This window comes from Zonotrichia albicollis, chromosome 4 (assembly GCF_047830755.1).
Source record: "Zonotrichia albicollis isolate bZonAlb1 chromosome 4, bZonAlb1.hap1, whole genome shotgun sequence".
Taxonomy (NCBI): Eukaryota; Metazoa; Chordata; class Aves; order Passeriformes; family Passerellidae; genus Zonotrichia; species Zonotrichia albicollis.
Window position 1 is genome coordinate 5,235,461 of NC_133822.1, and position 19,906 is coordinate 5,255,366.

The 19,906-nt window shown below is 40.6% G+C and overlaps 1 protein-coding gene across 1 annotated transcript in view; it reads left to right on the forward strand.

Annotated features, from left to right (window-relative positions):
- TAF3 (TATA-box binding protein associated factor 3) overlaps window positions 1-19,352 on the forward strand; it is a 114,788-nt gene extending 95,436 nt beyond the window's left edge. Inside the window, exons 5-7 of the mRNA XM_074538717.1 lie at window positions 12,212-12,467; window positions 16,409-16,515; window positions 17,259-19,352. Coding sequence (XP_074394818.1) covers window positions 12,212-12,467; window positions 16,409-16,515; window positions 17,259-17,373 — 478 coding nt within the window. The 3' untranslated portion in view covers window positions 17,374-19,352. The remainder of the gene's footprint in view (window positions 1-12,211; window positions 12,468-16,408; window positions 16,516-17,258) is intronic.
- The last annotated feature ends 554 nt before the right edge of the window (window positions 19,353-19,906 follow it).

A 19,906-nucleotide genomic window follows, 5' to 3' on the forward strand; every position in this document is an offset into this window, starting at 1 on the left:
TGAAGCAAAAGTGTCAGATTGATGGTGCACGGAATGGAGACACACATCACACCATAAACTCAGCACAAGCTGGCTGACTCACACAGCAGCAGTGAGCAAAATGCCTTTGCAGTGCAGTGAGCAGTGGGGCTCCTCAGCCTGGAGAAGTGGAGGCTGTGGAGAGACCTCAGAGCCCCTTCCAGTGCCTAAGGGGCTCCAAAAAACTGCAGAGGGACTTTGTACAAAGGCATGGAGTGCCAGGATAGGGGGGAATGGCTTCAAACTGACAGAGGGCAGGGTTAGATGGGATGTGAGGAAGAAATTCTTCTCTTTGAGGGCGGTGAGGCCCTGGCACAGAGTGCCTAGAGAAGCTGTGGCTGCCCTGGATCCCTGGAAGTGTCCAAGGCCAGGTTGGACAGGGCTTGGAGCACCCAGGGATAGTGGAAGATGTCCCTGCCCATGGCAGGGGTTGGATCTGGATGATCTTTAAGGTCCTTTCCAACCCAAATCATTCTATGATTTTATAATTTTACTTCTTGACTCCTCTGCTTGGACCCATTTACAAAGCAGTGATGGCAGCAGCAGGAAAGCCTTTTCTCTTGTGTTTGTGAATAAAAGTACATATTTCTCCCAGGTTCAAAGTAATACCTGCATTCAGGCTTGTGTGGAGTGCAAATGTTTTTACAACATTCATCAGCTCAAAAGAAGTGCCTATTAACAACATTGGGTTAATAGACATGAAAATGCATTATTGCTGATGGATGGACAGACCAATATTGGAAAAACTGTCCCACTTAAGAGTTTTTTTGCAAGTGTTTTAACTGCACAGTAAAACAAGAAGAAAGTAGATTATTATCAAAGCATTTCCATCTTAGTTGTAAACAATTACAGCAATACTTGCATGGATGCCACATTAGAAAAAATTTACTGGATTCCATTCTAATGCAATTAGAGCTAATTTTGTTCTTTAAATGAATAAAAGGTCAGCTAGTAAATCTAGTTTATCTCAAGTCCAGGCTTCAATAAATTGTTTTATTTAATTTGTTGTAAAAGATCTTATCCTTAATGGGCCTTGCTCTTATTGGTTTGCTTGGGTTCTAAAATATTTATGACCACTTTTTTAGATATGATTTGAATGATATGTTGGAAGGGTTTTTCACTTTTTTTTTTTTCCATTCCAGTGTTATCAAGGTAGATTGCTAACTGAGTTAGTATAGGAAGGAACCAGTGATGCTATCTTTTTTCAAAACAAAACAAGCAAAACAAAAAACACAGACTTTTAAATTTTAAATGAACTGCAAATAATGAGTAGAGTTTAATACTTTTATTCAATTACATCATGGCTTCTTTTTGTCTTGTTATTTTTCCTAAGCACTATCATTTTTCATACACATAAGTTTTTTTAAATTCTGTCTATTGATAAAGTGTTGACATTCCAGCTACTGCTACAGCTGACATAAACTTCAGCAAAAGTACATGCTGTAATGTTTGATACTTCTGATAAATTTATGCTACATTTAAAAACAGCTTTTAAGAAAAAACACATGGCTGCTGACACTAATGCCAGACCACAAAGCACAGCACTACTCACTGGGTGCTGTTCCAGTGTTTCTGTGCCCTGGAAGCAGGATATATGTTTTTCGTGAAATTAGGTCTCCAAATTTACCTTAAATTTCAGACTTTTGCTCCAGACCCGTATCATAACTCTGCCATCAGCAGGGAACCTGGAAAGCAGACAGGAAGAGGAGAAAGACAGGCATTTTAACAATGTTTAACTGGTAAACCTGACCTCCTGCTCTAATGAAATTGCCCCTTGTCTTCTATATTTTTTAAGTGAGTAGATACGTGACTTTCTCCAAAAACAAATCACACACATCCACAGATACCTTTGTGTGTGTGCTTATAAAAATGTATATTAAATAACCTGTGGATTGTAAGATAAAATCATAAAAGGATTAAGGGATGAAAAAATTTTGTTACCCAGATACTTAATTGGCCCCACTAAAAATCTTTATTACTTGGTAGGATATTATCAGTGCAAGGTTATTTTATTTTTTTGTGGGGGCTCATTCAGCTGCATGATACCCCCCTGACAAAAGCCATGAGCAGAACCAGCTGATGTCCTGTGTAGAGAATCTCAAAACCAAGGGTCGAGATGGAGAAATTACCCTGTAATCATAGATGTGACCTCTCTGTTTAACATCAGTGACCCAGAAGAATATTTTTGGGACTAGGAGGACAGGACCTAGTTTATTACACCAAGTTTCTTGATTAGATTATTCATCTAAGAACTTCTACAACCCCCACAAGGAAAATTTTTTTCCCAATGTCCAATGTAACCCTACCCTCTTTCAGTTCTGTTTGCCCAAGAATTTGGTTTTTTAAATGCAACATGAAATTTTAGTAAATTAGTTCTTCACTCATACTTTTTGAAATCCCACAGAGCTATAGAATGTCACCTGTAGCATGCAGAGTTCTACCAAGTGTATGCTCACCAAAAAAGAGATGCCATAATGAGGGATCTTCTATCTACTACTACAAGCTTAATTTACAAAAGAGTTGAGTTACAAACCGTCCAGAGATTGAATTTTCTTGGGAAAACTGCACACACACACATACACAATCAGACTTTGAAAGGTCATGGCACTAAGAAAGGGAAGAAGAAGGTTTTAACAAATACATCCATATGATTCTTATTGACCTGGCTGAAGAAATTAGGCAAGGACTGTATTGGTGCTCCCCAAAGCTCATTGGGAATCTGAGTTGCTGCTGTAACATGGATATTTGTTCTTTTAAAACTGTTCAAGCTCCAAGTGAGTTGTGGAAAAAAAGCTGGATATCCAAGACTCTGCTGCTAGTTTGAGTTCAATGTTTCCAGGAATGTACCTGATTGTTACAGAATCATCTTTGGTGTATATTCAGGAGTGTCAGTTTTTAACAGGGTTGTTCTCATACAGATAAATCAATGAAGAAACTTTTGAACTTTGGGTGCTATTTAGTGGTGTGCTAGTCAGACTTCGATAATTTACATTATTGTCTTCATATTGTTTGCCCACAAAAGCTGAATAATGGGGTTCATTAAGCTCCCTGTGCAGGCATATCCAAATTGTTTGCCTCCAGCCTTGACTCCCTACGTGTGGCTGGGAAGGCGAGGATTGGCTTTTTATTGACTTGTCAAGCCTTAGGTTTGCATTACCAGCCAAGTAGCTCATGACCCATTCCATTTATTGCACTGTTTTGTGGTGGGGAAACAGGTAAAGGAATCCTGCTGGAAGCCCCTCCCTGTGCACGTTGGGATGAATGAGGGCAGTGTTTGCAGCAGCTCAGGCACCGTGACCAAAGCCTCGCGCAGACGGAGTGGCAGCAGCGTGGGGCCATGGTGGGACACAGCTGTGGGCGGTGTTGGTTACCCTGTGAGACATGGCTTACCCAAGGGGGAGCTCCAGAGGAGAATTCATTGAGGAATTGAAGAGCAGGGGGGGAAAAAGAAGTGATACTTCAGGGAGTGTTGTGTTTTCTGAGACCCCCGTCGTTGGAAGGAATGATGAATCTGACTCCATTCTCAGGCTAATTTATTATTTTATTAATGAATTTAATATTTAATTTAATTTTTAATTTAATTTTTATTTTTAAATTTATGTAATGTAAAATAATATTCAGTATTGGTTTAATATTTATTATTATTATTGAATATTATTTTAATTATTTATTAATTTATTTTCTATATTATATTAAAGAATACTAAAATAACCTATACTAAACTGTACTAAATAATAGAGAAAGGATACTTACAATAATATCAATTTATTATTGAAAATTATTTTAATTATTTATTAATTTATTATTTTATGATCTATATTATATTAAAGAATACTAAACTAACCTATACTAAACTATAGTAAAGAATAGAGAAAGGATACTTACAGAAGGCTAAAAAGATACTCATGAATCTCGTGACTCTCTCCAACACAGCTTGGCCCCCATTGGCCAGTGAGTCAAAAACAATTCGCATGAAACCAATAAAACAATTACCTGTTGGATAAACAATCTCCAACCACATTCCAAGGCAGTAAAACACAGGAGAAGCAAATGAGATAATATTGTTTTCCTTTTTCTCTGAGGCTTCTCAGCTTCCTAGGAGAAGAGTCCTGGGCAAGGAGATTTTTCCAGAAAATATGACAGTGACAAGGGAGAAAAATGGAGAAGGTCTAACCACTGTTTGGGAAAATGAAACAATAGAGCACAAGCAGTAAAATTCTGTGTTTATTGCTGTGCTAATGGGCATCCCAGTTATTTTAGCAGGGAAGGGCTGTGTTAACTGTGCTTTGACAGAACTGCTGCTCTGGGTGTCAATCCAACTTGTGCTGCAAAAGAGCATGTAATGGTGAAATCATTTTTGATATGATCAATAGACCACCTAAGTGAGGAGGCAGAGTAATGAAAAATGATCTTGCTCCTCTCCAAGGTGTGCTGAAGGAATTCCAGTGATCTTTACAGCTTTCATCAATCTTTGTGAGTGTATTTACTGACATACCCACATTTCTCTGTTCTGTGGTCTTTTAAATTATAAGAGCTGGAGGACTGATTTTTGGAGCCTTTTGAAATGCTGAATGTATTTTAATGAAGATACTGTCTCAGCTATGATTCATATCCCTTTCCCAATTGTTCTTTTTCAGTGTAACATATTGTCCCAAATCCTGCTGTAAAATCCCCATGTGTGGTCCTGTATCCATCCAAAAGGCTCTTTCACTTTGCTGGAGGTTCCCCAGCCTCTCTCTTGCTGCAGGATTGCAGCTTTTACATGAAAAAAAAAAAGTGAAGAATACCATTTTACCAAACAAGTAAATGATCATTTTTGTTTATATTTATAGAGGTGATTTAGCACAGCTTTTTCTTCCTTGAGCATGAATTAAATTTACAACTTCAGATGTAGTCCTTAGGTTTTTTCTTCCTTCTATTTTATTTAATTACTGAAGCCACCCCAACTAATTATTCATCCTGTTTATGGTATGCAGTAGTCTGTGGCAAATTATTTTCATTTTGCTGCTGGCCACATGGAGTGATGACTCCAAAAGTGAATCCATAAAAAGGCTTGAGTCATTAGAAAACAAAACAATTTACTGTGAGATTCTTTGATTTTGTTGCTTATTGCTCAAGAGTAAAAAAAAAAATAAAAAAAACCCCAACAACTTGTATACTGTATACCACAATTAAAAAAAAATACTTCAGGCAGGTTTAGACACATGAGGGAATTGCTTGTGTAAATGGCCATGAGCAGCTGCCCTTATGAAGCACAACAGAAACTGATCAAATATGTGTGAAAGATTAGAAAGGCAGATGGGTATTTGTTTCAAAAATAAACTTTCCACAGAGGATGACTGCAAGAGAAAGGTACTGATTTGTTATTTGACAGAATTGCTTCTTGTTATTCACTCTTTTATTGAGGTTTTTAAACAAAGATGAGGAAACTTCACAGACCCAACGATTTGTGGGATGGTTCCTGGGACCTGGATGTGGACAAGAAGACCATAAAGAAATAGCCACAAAAGAACAGGTGGTCCTACCTGAATTTAGTGAAGTTGTCCTGTTAGCAGTTGATCTTTTGCTGTACAGAGTCTCCAAGTCCAGGACCATCTGTCTTACTTGTTTCTTTCAAAAACAAACTTGATAACAAGCTGAAAATTACAGCTTTAAATATTTTCTAAACCCATACTGGTACAATTTTCTGGTACTTGTACCAGTATGGGTTGTAATTCATGTTCTTTACCAGTTCCCACCAAAAAGGGTGGATATAGGACTGGTTTATGGGCAAACTCCTAGATCATGCATCCCATAACATTTCCCAAAACAAATGACAATAAAAGCAGTTTGCTGAGAACAGAGAAGAGAAAGTTTGCAAAGAGCTCATTGACACAAACATGTTTTACCAGGTTCTGGTTTTGCTCTTGAGAACTCAGCAGAAGGGTTTGGTGCCAGGTGGTTTTAACATTGAAGATGTTTGTTATTGATGATAAGGGAAAAAATAAGATGAAAGATACCAAGACGCCACGCTACCAGCTCAGTTTTGTTTTGTCAGACTGGCAATGAACCATCCAGAGGTGTAAGTCAGAATGGTGAGAAAATGGGAGGGAGATTTAGGAGTCATCAACTGAAAGGTGCTTGTGGTTGTTGGGAGAAATACTCTGGGTGTAACAGATACAGAGGCTGAAGGCCAAGGGCAGAAATCTGTTTCGCTTAAAGTAATGAGAAAATAAACAGTAGAAAACCTGTAATTCAGTTTCAACAGTGCATGTGTCCATAAAGCAAAGGAGTTGGCTGGAAATGTCAGCTGGTCTGAATGTCCAGGTATTTGTGGGGCTTTGCCATAATGTTAGAATAATGGAATTGTAGAATAATTTAGGTTGTAAAAGACATCTTGGATCATCAAAGTCCAGCCATTAACCCAGCACTGCAAAGTCCATCACTGAACTGTGTGCACAAGTGCCACATCTACGTCTTTTAAATCCCTCTGGGGATGGGTGACTCCACCATTGCCATGGGCAGCCTGTTCCAGCCTTCACAACCCTTTTCATGAAATCATTTTCCCTAATATCCAATCTGGACCTCCTCTGGCTCAACAAGAGGCCATTTCCTCTTGTCCTTTCACTTGTTACTTGGCAGAAAAGACCAACCCCCACCTGGCTGTACCTCCTGTCAGGGAGTTCTAGAAGGTAATAAAGTCCCCCCTGAGCCTCCTTTTCTCCAGGCTGAGCATCCCCAGCTCCCTCAGCTGCTCCTGGTGCTCCAGACCCTTCCCCAGCTCCATTGAAATCGAGAATGAGCTGTTGATCTCCATATGCACCACTGAAGGTCAACACACTTTACCTGGGAGAGGCAGGCACCCAAAAAAGTGGATGTTATCTTGAAAAAGTGCTCAAAGTTCATTTTCCTTGATAGAGAAGGATACCACATGGCAGGTGATGTTAAAGTGCTGAGGTCTTTTCACTTGCAAAATTGCTTGGGGCTTCCTTGGAGGTTTGGTGCATTCTGGCACTCCACAAACTCACAGGTTGGTCACAGCGTGTGCTTGTGGAGCTTCTGTTTGCCAATATGACTTGTTTGCACAAAATAAAATATTCAGCAGGGCATGAAACAGCAAATAAATTTCCCTTTGTAAAAGTAATATGGGAATTAGCCTACATTACAGAGCTTAAATCACACTGATTCTCCTCCAGGGCTGGAATAAAATTTTCAGAATCACCTCTTATCTCTGAAGAATCTAAACCATATGGAAATTTCCTGATTTCCTTAGGTGTTTTTTACATTCTTACCCATAGGTCTTAGAGGGTTTAGGTTTTTTCTGGTGTAGCAATCTCAGTTCCAGATGTGAGATTTTTCAGTAACAAAATAGTTACATGAAGGAATTTATATCAATAAGGGAATATCAAACCATCCAGGAATTTATATCAATAAGGGAATATCAAATCTAATAGATTATATGATGATTGATAAGCCAAGTGAATTGCACCAGTTTCAGTTTTGTCAGTGCAGTTGTGTCATTTTCCTAGACACAGAGACCCATTTAGCTCCTTCTCCTTGCTTAAAAATGGGTCATGGGTTCAGAAAAGAATTAGGACTTTTCAAATGTTAGTTTTTTCCTCTGGGCAGAGAAACAGCTTCTTGGGAGCTCTGCCTCTGAGAAACAAAGATTACTGTGATTTTTTTACTAGACCTTTCAAAGTTCTGATACAGCATGTTTTGGAGCTCATTGCCCATAGCAATCATTCTGCCCTGTGGCCCATGTCCTGTTTTTGAAAAACCATTTCCTTTTGGTGCACATCTTCCCCCTGTGTTTAGGTGAAGCAGTCAATGGGGCTTTCAGCCGTAAGGATCAGAATTAAATCAAATAAATTACTTCCAAAGATAGGAAACCATTTCACACCTTGGAGCTTCATTTTGCTGCAGATGTAGCATGTTACAGCTCCTGCCACTTAGAGCTGATTAGAAACCAACTGACCTGTTGCAACACTTCAAATCTTGGTAGGATTTGCCCTTTGCCTGCAAGCTGACACTTGGTGTTCATCGTCTTTGGGTTTGGAACTATAACTGTGAACAGGATGATTGCCCTGGAGTGATGATTAAAAAGGGTTTTTATTCACTCTACCCTCCTGAGAAGCAGAAAAACTACACTGAAGTTTTCTTTTCTTCCTTCCCCTTGGAGCAGTGTTGGACACAGTTTTAAACCAGTGGATAAGCATTGATTCTTTGCTGTGAGGGTGGTGAGACACTGGCACAGGCTGCCCAGGGAGGTGGTGGCCTCCCTATCCCTGGAAGTGTTCAAGATCAGCTTGGATGGGGCTCTGAAAAACCTGGTCTAGAGGAAGATATCCCTGCCCATGGCACAGGGGTTGGGAATGGAAGACCTTTAAGGTCCCTTCCAAGCCAGTCCATCCTTTGATTCCATGAGATCTGGCTCCTCAGCTGAGATTCAGGTATTACACACTATTATCTTGGCCCTAACACAGCCTTGATGTAGTTGAGCAGAAATGACAATGGAAGATCTCATTAAGTTCTGATATTGGGTTGACATGCTGTTTGCACTGGAAGAGATTGTGAGAAAGAAAAATAACTTCAAAATGCCTTTGTCAGGAAGCTTTATGCTCTGCTCTTTCAGCAAAGGGGTTATAAAAAAACAACATGGAAAAATAATTGGCAATCATGGTATTTGAGGATTTCTCTGTCCTTCCACTTTAAATTTCACATCCCTTAGGTTTTTCCCCTTTTCATTACGTTTAGATGTTTTCTTGGTTACTACCAGGCACTCTGTGACAAATCAGTGCATGTGTTCAATGATAAATACACTGAGGTCCTGTCAGCAGGACAGCTCCTGCTGGCATTCAAAAAGAAATCCAAAGTGAATTTAGGTTGGACACAACCAAACACACAGTTCTGGCTTTTTTTTTCAAGGGGAGTGGTAACCTGTAGTCACAATTTATGAAGCCTCTTATAACCACATCTATTCCAAAGGTTTTCTCACACCTTTATTCTGGAGGAACTGTTTTGATTCAAAAACAACTTTTAATTGACCTTTTATCTTTCACTGTAGAATCTGTTTGTGGTACATTGATAGGCAAGCAGTCTGCAGAGAAATTCAGTTCTTGTCTCACAACTCTGATTGTGGTGGTGATGGTTGATGTTCATTTGTGTTTGATTTCTGCAAAAAATACTCATTCAGCCTCAGTTTTAGAGTTCTTGGATTGGTATGGAGAAGGAGATGAAAGTTTGTTTTATGTAATATTGTACTTGCAGACTAAGTGATGATTTTGGACACATGAAAACACATTTGGGAAAGAAGGTAACAATATGTGTGTGGTGATGTCCCAAGGAAGAGTTTGAATGTTTAAATCCCAGCAGGACTCAGGTACCAAGAGGATCAAGGCTCTGCTACAGTGAGAGCCGCCTACTTGCAGTGAGCTCAATTTTCCTGTCTATAAAACAGAGCTCATAAATCTTGCCATCATTTACATAGTGTTTTGATATCAGGTTTCTCTCCAAGTCTGAAGTAACTGTAATTATTAGTCGTGGGACTGCTATTTCCCTTTGATTTCTCCCCACCTCCATATTCCGTGTGTGCAGCCCCTTCTTCAGGACAGGCTAAACCACCCTCGCTGGGATTACTCCATCACCTCTGATGGTGCAGCACAAAACCATTCATTTCTCCACTCTGGAGTCTAAAGTCTCTGAACTCCATTAGCCCAAGGGAGTGGTAGGCCCAAGCGTGCTCCGAAATGCCGATCTCCTGTTTTGATAAGTGAGCTCTAAAATCAAGATAAACAAGCTGCCCTATATACTGAACATGTCCTAATTGCACACTTGAGGCACGCCAGCCAATCCATGAGCGTGTGTCGCTCGCTAATGAATATTTGTACTTTTGGAAGCTTTCACATGTGGTGTTCCTTGCTGCTTCTGCAGTTCCGAGCAGAGTGGCTTCGAAGACCCTGTGCAGGAGGAGAACCTGGCTTTAGACCAAGAAACTCTGTAATTTAATTTCATGTGTTAGCTGGGCATGGTCACTCTTATTCAAATTGTATTAGCTAATACTTCTTTCAAACTGTTTACGCTGTGTGCAAAGTTGTGTTTAAAGCCCTATTAGCTAATACATCTTCTAGTCTAGACTTGGGGAGGGTTGACTCCCTGGAGAACTCCTTGCAGGATTTTGTTTACTTGCAGGATGTAGGAGAGGGAGGCATGGAAAGAAGGGGCAATGATGTTTGAAATCATCCAAATGGCTTTTGCTGTGCCAATATTTTCCTCTCAGTCCCTATCCTCGCTTTTATTATAGCTAGTAGTTTGTTTATTGAGAGATGGCTCTCCAGTTGTGAGGATAAATTTGAAACCAGGGGAGCACTGGCACCAACCACGGTCTTAGGCATTCAGCACTGGCAGCCAGGGCTGTCTCTGGAATGGGGAAGACACAGAAGAAGCATTTGACTTGGGTATGGCAAGTCTGGCAGGAGCCCCAGGAGACTTTCACTGAACCAGAAACACATCATGAGCCAAAGAGAAAACTTCCTTGGTGAGAGATAACAGTGGGGTTTTGGATGTTCCCCACCAACAGGAGAAGGAGGCTGGTTTTGATGCGTAGCTTGTTCCCAGGATGGCCTGATAGTAGAATTTCCTTCCTTCTGCAAGTCACACACAACATAAATCAAGACTCTTGTACTTGGACTCACAGTCGAGCACCTCACTGACACATACACAGAGCCTGAGCCCCACACTGGGTACCTGAAGCAATCACTGGGACATTTGCAATGTGAATTTCTTCAGTGTTGCTGATGGAAGAATCGTCTATCACCCTTTAGATTTCATTCTTTGATTTTCTTCTCCTGTTCACTCATAGAAGGTGTGATGCTGCAGCTGGGGGTTAGGCAGGACTACCAAATTCATTGCTCTTTTTTCTTTTACCAAGTATGTTTTTACTTTAACTCACCATAGTTCTGATTTTGTAGTGCAAGTGTCATATCTTGTGAGAAAAAACACCATTATCTCAGCCAGACATTACATACTGTATTATTCCAAGCCTTTCTCAAATTATGGCTTGTAATTTTATTGACTTGAAATCCAGACAATGTCTCTAATCGTAGTGATACTGCCTTTGGAGTTGTAATAAACTCTAAAGTTGAACTCAGAATTCACATTGACAGTGGAGCCAGACATTCCTGGTTCTCAGGAGTCGCTGCAATTTGATTTTTGTCATGGTTTCTCTACTGATGTCTCAATTTTTTACCTCCTTAAATGATCCTTGTCCCTGGAATGTCCAACCTTTCTTTAAATCACCCTCTTCTTACAGTCCTGTCACAAATCAATCACACTCCCACAGTTACCATTCAAATATAAATAAATTAGTTAAATCATTTACCAAAATGTGGTAAAACAAATCAACCTATCCTGTGTTTTCTTTGAGGTTTTGGTTGGTTTTTGGGTTGTTTTTGTTCTGTTTTTTTAAAACATCCTTTTCCTTCTCTTTATGTTTCTAACCTAGAGCCTTGTAGTAAGAGTTTTTTCTGGCTTGTCTGTGAAATTGCATGCACATCAATATCACTGTGTATCAACAGTCATTAATAAAGGCTGGGTCCTCTATGTATCCCCCTTCCTGGGCAGGATTGTTCTATACAGTGTATTTACTAGAGCTACATCCTGTCTACTTCAGCTACTCGAGTAAGTAGCAATATTTTAACTGCTGAGTGTATAGTGTGCGTCATTTATTTGTCCTGACTAGATCCACTGCTGATTTCATAAACATTTGGGCAAAGAAATACCAAACTAGCAAATATTTGCAGAACCCCCTAATGTAGGACCTTAACAGGATGATATGGTCTCTCAGTTTGAAGATTAAAATCAGTGCTGTTCACAGCTGATTAACTTTCCTTTCTAATATTTCCCACAAATTGAGCGAATGCAATAAAACTTAACGAAACAAGGTTTAGTAAAGGCACAGAGAATATTTATAAGACAGTGAGGTACAGACTGGCTCAGGGTGTCCTGGCATTCACTCTGTAATGGCTCTGTGCTTTATCCTGTAAATGGATGGGTGCAGCAATGACAGCAGGGCTTGTGTGGGGTTGAAACAGCCTCTTTGGTGACTCCAGGCTGACATGAATTAGCTGCTCTATATTTTCTTTCTCTCTAATGGGTGATTGATCATTGCTTTCTCTCCCCTCAGCTCTAACAGTTCTCTGTGTTGCTCCTACAGAGTCATCAGCAAAGTGGTGTCAGCTCCAGAGGCCAAAGCTTCCACTCCGGCAGCACGGCCCAAAACGCCTCCGCCTGTGCCGTCACCGGTGCCAGCTCCTGTTCATGTCACCCCTCCTCCAGCTCCAGCTCCTCCTCCTCCACAGGCCACCATCTCTCCTGTCCTCATCCCACCACCCTCCCCAGCCGTGTCAGCAGCTGGGGGCTCCAAAGCTCCCGTTCGGAGCGTGGTGACCGAGACCGTCAGTACTTACGTGGTAGGTGACACATGCCACGCTCTGTCCCATGCCAGGGGCATTCCTCCCTGGAATTGGAGAGCTCCTGGGTGGCTCATTGTCTCAAACGGATGACACTGGAGTCCTGATATTGCTCTCTGTTAAACTGCTGTTTATCCAGCCCTTGTTTCCACACACGTTTTGAGGGTTTAACAATTTAATTGAAACCCTGCAACTTGGACTGAATTTTTCATTGGTTCCCAGTTCCAAATTTAAGTTTCTTCTAACAAGTCCAGCTATATCCCATATGATATTTTCTGCTAACTGAGGTAGAGCACCTTTTTTGGAGGTAGAGGTTTTTTATAAGTGCTTTCAAAAGTACTGAATTGAAACCTCAAATGTCAGACTCACCATAGATTTTGCTGTCAGTCGGGTAAAGTACAAAACCCTCATACAACATCAAGAACTTGACTTAGCCCTCATTTGAAATGTGTAGAGTCCACTAATCTCTTTCCTGGTTTCATCGACATACAGAAATTGCAGATGTTTGTGCATCTTAGAAGTCTGTAGATTGTTCATTAGTCTGCACTTAATTTGTGTGTTTGACACGTGCTCTGAGCTTGGCCTGTGTCTGGCAGCATTCTTCATTCTTTTAGAAAAGTCTCTTGAGTAACATGGTGTAGGAACTGCATTCCCTAAAAGAATGTGGATATATGTCTGGGTAGGACAAGGCTTGCTGTGCTGCTGAGAATTTCTGCTTTAAGTGCTGTGTGAAATGAAGTCCCGAACATTCCTGATGCTTGAAAAGCAGCACAAGGGTAGCAGTGTTGTTATCCTCCCTGTCCTGGCTGAATTCCAGCTTGATTGGTGACACCTTGCTTAGCTGCAGTTTAAAAATCTCACCATTTAAAGCACCTAAAGCTTACTTTTATTACAGAGTTTGCCGTGCTTGAATTGCAACATATGCATGATTTTTTTTTTATTTTTATGAATCTTGATTTAATATTGATTTCTAATATAAATCCACCCTGCATTTCTAATGGAAAGGTGCTTCCCTGCTGGACTTAAACTGCTGTATCATGTTACTGCTCTCTATTTAAACAGCTGCTACATTTCACTCCTGAGTTAGTTACAGCACTGGACAACGTCACACAGGCTCTGCATGTCCTTAGGGTGCAGGACACAGCCTCACCTCTTTCACAGTATCACAGTGTAAGCCCACAGTCACTCTTATTATTGCAGTCACTAGTATTGTTGTCATTGATATTATTACAGTAGTGCTCAAAGGTTTCAAAATTTACTTTAAGAGAAAAACATTTCCTAAATGCTCAACTACATCCCATGTAGTATTTTTTTTCTGTAATTGTGAAAAGAAATTGAGAGATTATGTTAGTTTTAAAAAGAAAAACCTAGTATTTGCCTGGGTACTTCCAGTGGTAACACACTTAGCACCTTTATGGAGAATTCAGAGGATATGGAGGCTCCAGGTCATTTTTGCTTTTCACAGACCCATAGATCATCACAGAATAGTTTGGGTTGGAAGGACTTAAAGACCATCTTGGCCCAACCCCTCTGCCATAGGCAGGGACACCTTCCACTCAACCAGGTCATTCAGAGCCCCATCCAGCCTGGCCTTGAACAGTTCAGGGACAGGAAGTCCACCACCTCTCTGGACAACCTGTACAGTCCCTACCACCCTTATTGTAAATATTTTTTTCCTAATACACAATCTAAACCTACCTCCCTTCAACTTAAGACCATTCCCTCTTGTCCAATCACTCCAGGCCCTTGTGAAAAATGATGTTTTACATTATAGGTGGACCTGAGGCTTTACTGCATTAGGACCCAGCTATGGGCACGTGCAGGGAGACACCTGATGTGACAGATTTGTAAATCAAAATGCTCAGAGAGAGGTTGGGGAAGAAGAAAATGATTAATAACTATTAGCCTCTTGTATAAAGGAAATCCAGGAGACAGAATCATTTTGCTCAGATCACATGGGAAAGCTGTTCTAGAGATAAGAGTGGAGCCAGTGTGACAGAGGTGCCCAACTCCCTTGTGCAGGGGAGGAGAGGAGAGTGATTTTATAGTTCAAACCAGAAAGGATACACATCTCCCTGTTGGATAGCATCTCAGTGCATGTGCTCTGCTCATTAGCTCTCAGTAGTTTGTACTAACACAGCAACCAGCAATCCCACTCTGTGCCTCCTTGCATGACCCTTGGCTCATTAAGGAATGAGAAGTTATGCAATATTTTTAATATCCTTATTCAGCAGCCCAAGTTCTTGTTTAACAAACAGGCAGAGGTTTCTGTGATTATAGACCACCCTGCCCCTCTCCAGTCCCTGAGAGCCTCAGGCAGGCGTCCTGCAGGGGAAAAAAAATACCTGAAAAATTAAGTTTGGAAAAGTTAGGGTGTCTGTTTTCTGATGGAGCAACATCTGGCAGTGCTGCCCACACCCAAAACAGGCAGCACCAGAAATGAAGTGCCTGTGCTGGGGGATGATGGGGGTGCAGCCAGGTGTTCAGGTAGGTTTTGTAGCCCTCAGCCCAACATCCCACAGCATCCCTTCTCTGCAGCGCTGTGGCACAGCATCCCCTCTCTTCCCAGCAGGGTTATCCCACCAAAATGCCTCTTCAGCTCTTCACTCTGAGCCAGACACTTCATGTGGGGAGCAGATGCTTCTCCAGCAACTTAAAATGACTTTGCAGATGTGAGATTAGATGGTAGATAGGAATGATTATTGCAATCAATCAGCTTGGAAATTGAGTTAATTTTGTGATGGTGCCTACTCCATATCTCTGTTGGGAAGAGGATTGTTCCCTGGTTATTATTCCTGGGACTTGTAGTTTTGAGTTTTAAACCACAAAAACATTCAAGGCTTTAAGAAGAATCAGGGAAGAGGGATGTGTTGGTTGCAGCTCTGGTGCATTCCTATTGATTTTTCAGGAAGTGGTGTAAGATGTACAAACCACCGTGTAGTGGCTTTTTTTTTTTTTACTAAGAACATTTGGAGCTTTTCATCTGCTACTTTTTAATATTGTGTTTGTAAGCTGTACAGATAGCACAAAGTTATTGCCTGAGATATGTGTAAATGCACAAAAGCTGAGAACAAAACAATTTCTGCTTTTGAGATTCAGCGATAATGTGCAAATCTTCATAAAGGAGTGATGGAGTCAGGGTAATGCCCCAGACATTTTGTACTTTGTGCTGTTAATTGCACTCCTTTAGGTGGATTCTGTGACATTTTGCGTGTATGTTTTTAGCAAAGAGCTGCTCAAGAACCACTGGAAATCTAAAAATACAAACAAATGGGTCGAGCAGGATATAAACATTAAAAAAAAATGCATATGATGAACCCGGTGAGCAGCTGCCCAGTACTGTAAATGATCTGCCTTTCTTGTTTCATTTACCCTTTAGTAAATTGTACTGCGACATAAATGTCATAAGGGGAATGGAAAGTTACTCAGTAACAACTTTTTTTATATCCTGATCTTATCAGCTCGTTGGAGTTGAAGACTTTGGCTAATAAGTAATGCAGCAATATATACACACGGCGCTGTATATTTTACATGCACATAAGAACTGTTATCTTACGCAGGAGGCTGCCGTGGCTCCTGCTTGCCATTAACAGGGTCGAATTTTAAAAGTATAGACAGAGAGGGAATTGTGTCCTTAAGCCCTGGCTCTGTGTGTGAATGCCTTTGCTTAGGTTGGGTGGTGTAACTGGCTTTACTGGTTTACAGGACAATGCAGGAAAATACATGATTTTGTCGTCATGAGCAGTGTAGGAAAATCAATTAAGACGTAACAGTGAGCTCTCATGATCAGAGAATTCACACATAACAACAGGGGCTGCTGAATGGCTTAGCCAGATAAGCAAGAAACATTTTTTTTGTTGGTGGGGTTTTTTTTTTTTCATGTCAATTTTCCTGCCTGCTTAGCCCTGAAAACCATCTAACTTTGCTTTTCTTTGCACCAGATCCGAGACGAGTGGGGTAACCAGATCTGGATCTGTCCTGGCTGTAACAAGCCAGATGATGGCAGTCCAATGATAGGTTGTGATGACTGCGATGATTGGTATCACTGGTAAGTTCCTCTCATCCATCCTGCTCTGCCAGTGCCTGGCAGATTGGGGCTATATTATTAAAAAACCCTTTTTTTTTTTCTAATAGTTCATGACATTGGGAATATTTAAATAGCTTTACTGTGTCCAATTTAATAATCTGGAAGATATTTTTATCTCTGTTGCTCTGAAATTTGAAAAGGCAGATTTTAAGCTGTGAAGGAGAGTTACTTTTTAATTAATGGGCATTGGTGATAACGGTTGTTTTTGAAACTGCTGGGAAATATTGCTGATTCCGGTAATTTTGTGAGAACTACAGGATTATGAGCACAGTGTATACAGATAGACAGTTCAAATTATGAAGCATTGTATGAACAGTAATATAAATGTCAGCTCTTATAAAAAGGTTAGGGGAAATTAATCACTTTTTAGGCGATTTTTTTTTAAAGCTACATAAAATCATAAGGGTTTTTTGCAGATGCGTTAAAGAAGCATTTGAAATTATTTTAAATCTAGTCTATTACACCTGAAAGTGCACTCATATTTTCTACTAAAACAACACTTTTTATCTGAGTATCCTTTTGATATTTCGCTTTTGTTTCAAAGCAAGAGTTCTTAGGTTTTGATTATTATATTTGTTAAGATAATTGCTGTATTAATTTGAAGCCAGATCCAGTCTCCCACTGGCAAGTGGCATCTTTTGGAGTAAGACACAAGAGCAACGTTACCCCACTGAGATGATGTGATATTTTCCTGTCCTTCCCAGGCCTTGCGTTGGGCTTACGGCTGCACCCCCAGAAGAGATGCAGTGGTTCTGCTCCAAGTGTGCCAACAAAAGGAAGGATAAAAAACACAAGAAGAGGAAGCACAGGGCACACTGAAGGCTTGGCAGGGACTGAAATCGTGCGGTCACCGCGGCACCTCCCGCCCCGACTCGGCTGCAGGAGGGATCACCCTGCCAGGGTCGTTTGTGTCCCTGCAGTGAATCAGGGGCGAGGAGATGCCCTTGCTCAGGGGCTGTTGGGTTTCACAGACTGTCCGAGCCCAGGGCATTGGATTTTGGTACATTCTGATGCTGTTTCTTCCCCCTGGCAAGGGGAGTTTGCACAGAGCGCCGTGAAGGCTTCGGTGGTTTCCGGGACCGCTCCGCTCCTGTGGCTCGGCAGCAACGCAGATGAATGTTGTAAATACAGATATCTGTCCTATTCTTTCTCGATTTGTTATTAATCCCTCTGGAACCTTTGCAGTAAGGTGCTGAGAGGAGGAGAAAATGTAAATTGCAGTAAGTTGTAAACTGAGACAACCTTCTGGAATGATTTCTGTAGTCTGGATACAGTTCAGCCTCGACTCTTGCTGAGCCAGATAATCATAATGTGGAAATAAAAAGTGGCTGGTAAATATTTTTGTGATGAGAATATATGAAGCTTTTTTCCTTGATTTTTAGTACTAACATAAAATAAACATGTTCAAGCTTTTGTGATATATCTTCTATTTTTTAAAAAGAAAAGTTTCTATTGTGTCAGTTTGTTTCTTCCGTGTGAATTTCTTTTGGTGGACCTGTAATATATTTTATACATTGATTTTTAGTTTATTGTTTTGTTTTTGGTTTTTTTTAAGTCTTTGTCAACGTAACTTTTCATTGCTTGTACATTTCATCAGTGTGTAAAAACACTTCCCATTAAAAGATTTTCACACGTGTAAATAGCTGATATTTATAAATATTTTTTTTTAATTATTTTTTAGGGCTTGAGGATTTTTGTTGTCGTTTGCCCGAGAATACAAACCTAGCAGCTACTAAAAGCCCGTGTGACAAACGCCTGTCCTCATGGCTGTGAGGGATTGGTGAGCTCTGTCCCAGCTGTGCGTGCACGAGGAGGTGGCCAGCACCATAATTAGGCCTTGATTCAGATACTTAAACATGTGGTAACTTCTTAAGAAGTGAGTAATCCTATTGCCTTCAAGCAGCCTGTTCCCACACTTGGTTATACATGTGCTTAAATGCCTTCTGAATTGGGAGCTTAGGCCAGGGGGGCTCTGCACTTCTGGTGGCAGCTACAGCGTGTTAATCTGTAGCTGGAATGGACTTTTTTTTTTTTTCCATTTTTCTCCTTTTTTTTAAACAAGTGGTTAGTGAGTTTGCCAAAAGCATTGTATTTAGGTAGAGGAGATGCAGGTGTGTTCCTCTGCTTTGTGTATCCCCTTGGAAAGACCAGTAAACTGGATCCCAGACACATTCCCCCTTGAAAATGTGAGGGGAAGGTGCAGAGAAACTGAAATAAAAGTCAGTGTTAGATATTGTGGTGCAATGGGTCTCAGAGCTAAATAAGAATAAATCTTGAAAACAATTCATGCCTTTTGTTTTCTAATCAATTTTAGATTGCATTGGTTAATTTGGGGATATTTGTATTTTAAACCGATGCAGTAAGAACGTCTGATGTTGGAGAAATATGACCCTTTAGCCTGTTGTGCAGATATTAAGAGTTATTTTTTAAATGCATCCAAATTGATATTAATGAGAGTGAATTAGTCATGTTTTTAAAAGTACCAGTCTAGTTAGGGAAATGAGGCTTTGCTGATAGAACTGTTAAATTGCAAATCAGTGGTGATATGGATGAAATTGGTTTATTAAAAGTGCACTGTTACCTGCTTTGTTCAATGCCATCTCGTTTATATTCCGTCCCTGTTAATTACCAGTCAAGAAAGTTCTTGGATTTGATTTTTTTTTATTCTATTTTATTTTGACTTGTTGGATGTTGCAATGCTGATTTTTGGTTTTTTCCACATGTAATGTGCAGACATACAAAATACGCTGTCTTTGGTCATTTCTGGTTGCAATAATAAAGAAATTAGCTTTTGGTAAGTTGTTTATGCATTTCCTCCTCCTCTTCATGAATCAGAACTTCTCACATGTAATCAGCTGAATTACTCAGGATGCCATGGGAGGGCTGAACTTGCCCTGTTGGATGGCTGTTCAGCTCTTTCTCTGCATGCTTGGCCTTGCTGCTTCTGGGTTGGTTTCTTAACCTGGCTTTTATGATTTTATAAATGACCCCTGTGGCAATAAAACCAAAGCATCATTTTCAGGAGGCTTGTGTGGCTGAGGGGATTAGTAACAGGAGAAGGGGCCCTTCACCTCCGGGTCATCAGTTTGAAGCCACGCTTGGTGCTGAGCCTGCCTCCCTTTCACTTACGCTGCTGTGGATCAGGAATCAGTGGCATTAATGAATAATCATTTCAGAAATGGTTATCCCTGAGCAGTGTGTGTGACTTGGACCTTCTTTACAGCCCCTGGCCCCACCCAGCCCTGAGCAAGCCCAGCTCCTTCCCCAGACTTTTGTATTTGCTGCTGATAACTTCAGAGGTTGGATGTCTTCTCCATAAACTTTGTGTATGGAAAATGAGGGAGCTGTTGGG